Source organism: Aptenodytes forsteri, unplaced genomic scaffold (genome assembly GCF_000699145.1).
Source record: "Aptenodytes forsteri isolate BGI_AS27 unplaced genomic scaffold, ASM69914v1 Scaffold272, whole genome shotgun sequence".
In the NCBI taxonomy this organism is placed as follows: Eukaryota; Metazoa; Chordata; class Aves; order Sphenisciformes; family Spheniscidae; genus Aptenodytes; species Aptenodytes forsteri.
In genome coordinates this window covers 247,735-254,532 of record NW_008794885.1, presented here as the reverse complement: position 1 = coordinate 254,532, position 6,798 = coordinate 247,735, and the positions used below count along the sequence as shown (strand labels likewise).

Sequence of the window (6,798 nt, the reverse complement as noted above, 5' to 3'; positions counted from 1 at the left end):
CAGCGGCCGTGGGGGAGGGGATGCGCCCACGCGTGCTGCTGCTCGTGGCGAAGGCGGGAGCGGGCCGCGCAAACAAGATGGTGGCGCCCTGGGGGGTGGGGGCGCCGCTTCCGCGCGCCGCGTGAGCCCGCTGTTGCTCCGGCGCTGACACCGGCTTCGCTCCCAGCAGAGACCAAGGTGTACGTGGGGAACCTGGGCACGGGCGCGGGCAAAGGCGAACTAGAGAGAGCCTTCAGCTACTACGGGCCCCTGAGAACCGTGTGGATCGCGCGGAAACAGCCGGGGTTTGCCTTCGTGGAGTTTGAAGACCCGAGGGATGCTGAAGATGCTGTGCTCGGCCTCGATGGGAAGTACGTGCATGCCTAAAACCTCCTTGACTGCTCTGGCTGCAGTTTCTGACCTCCTAAGCCTGTACCAATCATCGATATCCGTTCTGTGTGTAACAAGCACAGGGGAGAAGAGTATTCCTATGATTAATACATACTGTGTCTCTTGCAGGATAATATGTGGCTCCAGGGTTAGAGTGGAAGTGTCAACAGGGATGCCTCGTCGCTCCCGTTACGACAGGCCTCCTGCACGGCGCCCCTTTGACCCTAATGACAGATGCTATGAGTGTGGTGAGAAAGGCCACTATGCTTATGATTGTCACCGCTATAGTCGCCGAAGGAGGAGCAGGTATGTGTGGGGCCAGAGTGGCTGGGTTGCTTCACCAGTTCACTTTTGTGTAGCTCTTGTTAGCAAAGAACAGAATGTTACACCAGTTTTAACTCTTAATGTTGTAAGTCAACAGGTGTATATCACAATTTTTTTTGCTAATACATATAAAATGTTAATATCTTAATAATCAACCTGGTCAAAACCTTTCAGGTTTCTTCGTTTGAGTCAGTCGCCTTGATTCAGAATGTCACGAGCCTTAAGATTTCATGCTGAGGCGCCTTGCAAATCCGACACTTAAGATCCTCCTAGACCTTGAGGTGATCAGCATAAGAGGCCAGATCCCCTCGAGCCATCTACACGTAGCTTCACCTTATTCTTTAAGGGCAGAAAATTTGAGACGGTGATCGCCGTAACAGTAAATTTGGCTTTCAATTGGGGCCCCCCTCCGGTTTAGAAAGAGGAACACCAGATTGACCACATTCCCACCTAGAAAAATCTTCTTGCGTCAATCAAGCCTCACCCTGGCTCATTGGGCTGTCAGTTTGATCGTCGTTAGATTGAAGAGAACACCTAGATGCAGCGATCGGCTATAGATACTTCTAGATCGTCTAGATCTGCTAGACCTTGGGCCAAAGAGGGTCGACCTGCAAACTTGCAAGGTTTATTTTAAATACGCATTACAGTGTTTTCTATTCTAATGTAATTCTGCAATGTAATTCAGCTTTTAACATTTTTCTAGGTAGTAAAATGCTCAAGACAAGTAGGCCCAGAGATTTTTCCAACTGACAGATGCTAGTGGTGTGTTTTTGTTCTTTTTGTTTTGTTTTGTTTTCTTTTCTTTTTAGTTGTCTGAAATCAGTTTTGACTTCAGCAGGGCCTCACGTGCACTGATTGCTGCAGCTGTTTCCTGATACCTGTTTTCTCTAACCTAAAACCAGGTCCCGGTCTAGATCCCGTTCAAGGTCCCGAGGAAGAAGGTATTCTCGGTCACGCAGTCGGAGTCGCGGTAGGAGGTAGGGTTCTGGCTGTTGTGTTTTCATTCTTGTTCTTACTCCTCTCTCTGCTCCACCCCTTTTTGTAGTCCTCGTGAAAAGTACCTTGCAGTGATTTTTGTTGTTTTTTTCCCTTTGTTTTGTAGATCAAGGTCAGCTTCTTACCGCAGGTCCAGGTCAATCTCTCCTCGTAGGTATAGATCATTTTCACCACGCAGATCTCGGTCTGGTTCTTTAAGGAGATCAAGGTATGTGTTTTCTATTAAGCCCACAACGTTGTTGAAGGGAACGTAACTGTTGGAGTTAACGTTAACTTTATATTTTGCAGTCCATGTGTTTGAAGGTACCTTCATGGTGTTATATCCCTGAGAGCTAATCTGAACGCTTTCTTTGAAGTTAAAAACTTAAGCATATAATTTAGGAACTGCTGTTTCTGAGCTTTTTTTTTTATACTGTACCAAAGTTACAGCCTTGATCTATGGTTAAGGTTTCCTGCTTCAGCTTCAAGGATACAGGGAGTAATTATGCTCAGTCGACTAGGGTAGTGGGCTTTCTTATGTGGATGCTAGTGCTGGCCAAAAGTGCTACAGCTTTCTAATAATAAAAGTTACTTCTGCAAAACCAGTAGTTCCAACAAAATTCTCTGAGGTCAGCATCATAAAAGTCAAAGAATGCTCTCTCCTCTGTATGAATCATGTAGTAGTAGTAGTAGTTGAGCTTTCACTGCTTTTTTTCTAGATCTAGGTCCAGATCGCGCTCAAGGTCCCGGTCTGTTGTATGGCCTCGAAGCAGGTAAGATACTTGTTTTAATTCAAACCAGTAATAGTTTGGGGGGGGGGGGGGGGGGGGGGGGGAGTTACAAGGTTGTGCAGCATAGCAATATTCGCACTTAATTTATGCCTTTTCACAGAATAAAGTAGTGGTTGATTTCTTGCAAAAAACATGAGTTTGTTTTAGTCTGTGGTTACTATATATAGTCTACCATATATGTAGCCATAAACAAAGTATATATACAATTTAAGGACTGTGGAGAGAAGTTTTGAAAACTAGTTAATGCCTATGCATGTAGAGAATGCTTGACCTTGTGTCCTACAGGAAGTGCTGCTTAGGTTTTTCTTGGCATGCTTTTTTGTAAATCCCAGACGCTGGGGGGAAAAAGCAATGAGAGGGTTGCCACTATTGTCTGAACTCTTGCTTACAGTTTTTCAGCTTTGTGAGTTCCAGTTCTGGGAGTTAGATCAAATTAAATTGCTGTAGTGCTAAGAACTACATTACATGAGGTAGGACGCTTGACTTCAGAGGTTTGGAGGGCTGAATGAAGAGGACGATGAGTCCTAATGCCATAGGTAGTGTTTTGAAGGACTTCTCTTGACATGCAGCCCTGGTTTTGTGGATCTGGATGTTTTCCATGCTGAAATGGAAGTTGAGGAAAATGGGTATAGAGTAAATGCTCCTGCATTATTTTCCTCTATCCTTTGTGATAGTTGGAAGAAGGGTGAAAGTGTAGGATAAAATGTGATGGGCATGAGAGCTGATAAGTTGGAAGAAGTTGTCTTTTTGTTTTGCATTAGAACGGGGGAAGATAAATGTTTTTTAGGGATCTTCCTGTTAATTTAGGACTTGCACATTGAGCCTTTAAGGGGATGATGGTGATTATTACTAGAGCTGTCCTGACTTACTACTCATACAGGCCTGTAATGCAGGAGATGACTAGCCAGGCTCAAATTGCATGCTGCTACTGTGGAAGAGTCTGGATACAGTCATGTTCCTGCATGAAAGACTTGATACTCTTACTGAAATTTCTGAGGAATGCTGACTTTGCATAGGTCTGCAATTGCAGTGGTGAGAAGTGGTAGTTCAGGGCTGGAGTTAAGGAAGCATTGTGAAAACTCCAGCCAGTGCTGGTCCTCTGCTAATACAGCAAAACACTAGTATGTAACCGGTGCTGCTTCTAGAGCTTTTGATCTGCAGTCCTGCTTTGTTGCTGTGCCTCTCGGAAGGAGGATTTGTCAGCAGTTCTTGTAGTAAGATGATGATCTTGTGTGCTGCCTTACTGTATTTCTTACCAAAGGAAGGCATGCTCATGCTACAAAATAAAATTTCTGGGTAGTTGTGAGCAACTACATCCTGTGTAACTGTGACACAGTAACAAAATTACTGGTTACAGTGTTAGGAACTGTGACAGAGGATGGCTCAGCGTAGTGACCAGGAAGGTTTCAAGGCAGTGGCACGTAACTCTGTTTAACTTATGCCAACAGTGTCCACATAGTATTTCTGTAAGTTAATAGGCCAGGTAAAGGTGAATCTTGATTACCCTTTAAAAACAGTTCTGAGCAGAAATAGGATAAAAGTTAGTTACTTTTTTGGCCAAGTCTATTAAACAACTGATTGTCTTGAACACTGGGCTTTCTGATGTTTAGTAATACCACATGCCTAAACTCTGACACTCTAGGAGGACAACTATTTTTCTAAGTAACAGCAAATACTTGAGTTCGTAAAGTAACATGATAAATGTGGGAGGAAAGTCTCACTGTTTGAGTAGATTTTAATTAATAATACAAACTGGGAATAGTTTACACATTAGTAGCCAGATATCAAAGAGAAAACCGAAACGCTGTTTTCATTGGGATAACTGGTGAAAAAGCTATATTATACTTGAATAAAAGTGGAACTGGGAACTTGATCTGAAGAATGCATCAGCTCTTGAGCACACATGCTTACCTGTGGCTGATTCCAGGCTCTTAATGTACTATTAAAAGACTTTCTAAGATGACACTTGAAACTATTCTTCCTTTTACGGAAGGGGTACTTGCAGGTGGGGAGAGAGTCTGGCAGCCTGGTACAAGGTCTTCTGTTTTGTGAAAGTGGTAGCTGAAGCTTTGCTGGGGAGCTTCTTGTGCTTGTACTCTTGTCTTCTGATAAGTGGGGTCTCTGGAATAAGAGCTAAAGGATTCTCCTGAAATGTCACGAGAAAAGCCTGCGGCACCAGAGCCTTCCTCTCTGGTTTGTGATGCTATGTAGTATGAATTTGCTGTTGCTGGTTTAGCTAACTTTCATTGTATGTGCATGCCACTGGCTGCTTCGCTGAGCTTTATTTTTCTCCTGTTGTAGGTCTGGGTCCCATGGTAGATCTAAATCTGGCTTACCTGCTAAAAGGTGAGCGTATAAATACAAGTAGCACTCAGTTTTGTGGTTTGTGGTGGGGTTTTTTTGTGGTTGTTTGTTTTTTTTTTTGTTATGATTCAAAATATCTGCTTGGACCAGTATTTCAGTTGCACGTGGAAGAGGTCGTGTTTTGTTTTGTTTGTTTGTTTTAGTAGCTGATTTTTAAAATATTTTTCATACATTATCTTTATGTATTTTTTTTATAGCCATTTTTGTGGGACAGTAGGCAATTCTTCCAGAAGGATTGTGGGTAGAGGTTTTTGTTTAACCCATGATTGTGACAAAAAGTATTTTTGACAGGATTTGGGGCATATCTTTCCCTACCTTTGTTCTCAACTGTCTGTAGTTATCAGTCTTCCTGACTCTCCTCTACTTCATTCACTGCTCCTGCTTTGCAGGATTACTGTGATCGTTTTATAGCTGCTTTGAAGCTGTGTGTTGCTCTTTTCCCAAGGGCTCTGGCTTTCAGCAGTTTTCCTTTTCAACTGCAGCTTCTTGCTTAAAATAATTGGGTATACTTGCTATCAGCAGCATTAAGGGTGGTGTCTTTTAATGTATTTAACGTCAGACTGTTCTTACTGTTTTTAAATGGTCAAAAGTGGTTACTGAGTGTATACAAGATTACCACATTGATTGTTTTGTTTTGTTTTTTTAACAGTCGCTCAAAGTCCAGATCACCATCTCCAAAGAGAAGGTAAAAACTCCTTAAAACTGGAGTGTGCCATACAGTTACATAGAACTAGTGTCTGGAGTGGTTGCTATAGAAGTTAACTTGTGCAAGGATAAAAGCTTAAAGTTTTTTACTTGTCTTTATTTGTGAACTATGAAAAGATGAATTGTTACGGGCACTTCCTACCGCTGGTAGTCAGAACTTCATGACAATAACTCTAAGGTAACGTACTTTAATGAAATTTTAAAGGACAACAGAAAATGTGGGCAAATGAGGATCAACTATCCCAAAGTTCCTGAGGAATTTAGAATCTGGGGAAGAAGTGAGTCATGTAAGGTATGGAGCAAACGATGAATAGGTGGTAGAATTAAATTCCTGCTGGTGGCTCCTCACAGCTGGCTCTCACTCAGTTAGTCACACAGCTGCCAAGTTTTGCTATGCACTGTGAAGTAAGAAGCAAGTTTTCCTATGTAACCAGAGAAGTATGTGCTGGAATCGATGTAGTCTGAGATAGTGCCTCATGGCTAGCCCTAAACTGGAACATGTAGGTTATGGCAGAGTAAGAATTCCTCTGCACAGCTGGAGTGCAGGCTCCAAGGTGCTTTCTGAGCAGACTCAATGTCTCACCTGTCTGTCGCAGCTGATGTCTCTTACTTTGCCTGCCCTTTTCAAGCTTAAAACAGTTGTTGCTTATAAAGGTGTAAAATATAACACTTTTCTCATTATTCATGAACTGTAAATGAAAACAGTGTGGAGTGGGGCATTATGAGGCTGGGGGGGGAGGGTTCCTGAGCAGAGGAAACCTGGGGTAGCATGCAGAGTTTCTGTTGGTTTTGTTGTAGGAGTTGCTCTTAATCTTTTTTTTTTTTCCTTTTCAGTCATTCACCATCAGGAAGCCCTTGAAGGAGTGCAAGTCCTGAAAGAATGGATTCAAATTCAAAAAGTTTAAGAAGAAAATTTATTTTGTTTACATTATTATAAGGGATTTTGTGGTGTCTTTATAAATGTAAGGGCTTAGTCCTAGAAGGCTGTTTCTATTGACTAACAATTGGCATGAATCTGGATCTTTTAAAAGTCTTATTAGTAGACAAATGCGAAACTCTTGTTGTGTTAATGTTCTGTGATCTGGAAATGTTGGGCTTTTTTTTATTGGCGCGTTGAAATAAACTGTGCATTTCTAACTAAGAAATATTTTGATAACCCCGTTAATATTTGGGTAGCTGAACCAGGTCATGTGCCACTATGGTGAAAAGCAGGAGGCAGGCTGTTAAGGGCACCTGTGAACTGGGGGGAGCGCAGCCGACCCAGCGGGGC

The 6,798-nt window shown here is 42.6% G+C and overlaps 1 protein-coding gene across 1 annotated transcript in view; it reads left to right on the top strand.

The window, feature by feature from the left end:
- Window positions 1-6,778, top strand: part of LOC103895274 (serine/arginine-rich splicing factor 7) — a 7,236-nt gene extending 458 nt beyond the window's left edge. Inside the window, exons 2-9 of the mRNA XM_009274827.1 lie at window positions 4-350; window positions 499-675; window positions 1,596-1,670; window positions 1,796-1,897; window positions 2,388-2,441; window positions 4,761-4,805; window positions 5,473-5,508; window positions 6,363-6,778. Coding sequence (XP_009273102.1) covers window positions 4-350; window positions 499-675; window positions 1,596-1,670; window positions 1,796-1,897; window positions 2,388-2,441; window positions 4,761-4,805; window positions 5,473-5,508; window positions 6,363-6,387 — 861 coding nt within the window. The 3' untranslated portion in view covers window positions 6,388-6,778. The remainder of the gene's footprint in view (window positions 1-3; window positions 351-498; window positions 676-1,595; window positions 1,671-1,795; window positions 1,898-2,387; window positions 2,442-4,760; window positions 4,806-5,472; window positions 5,509-6,362) is intronic.
- The last annotated feature ends 20 nt before the right edge of the window (window positions 6,779-6,798 follow it).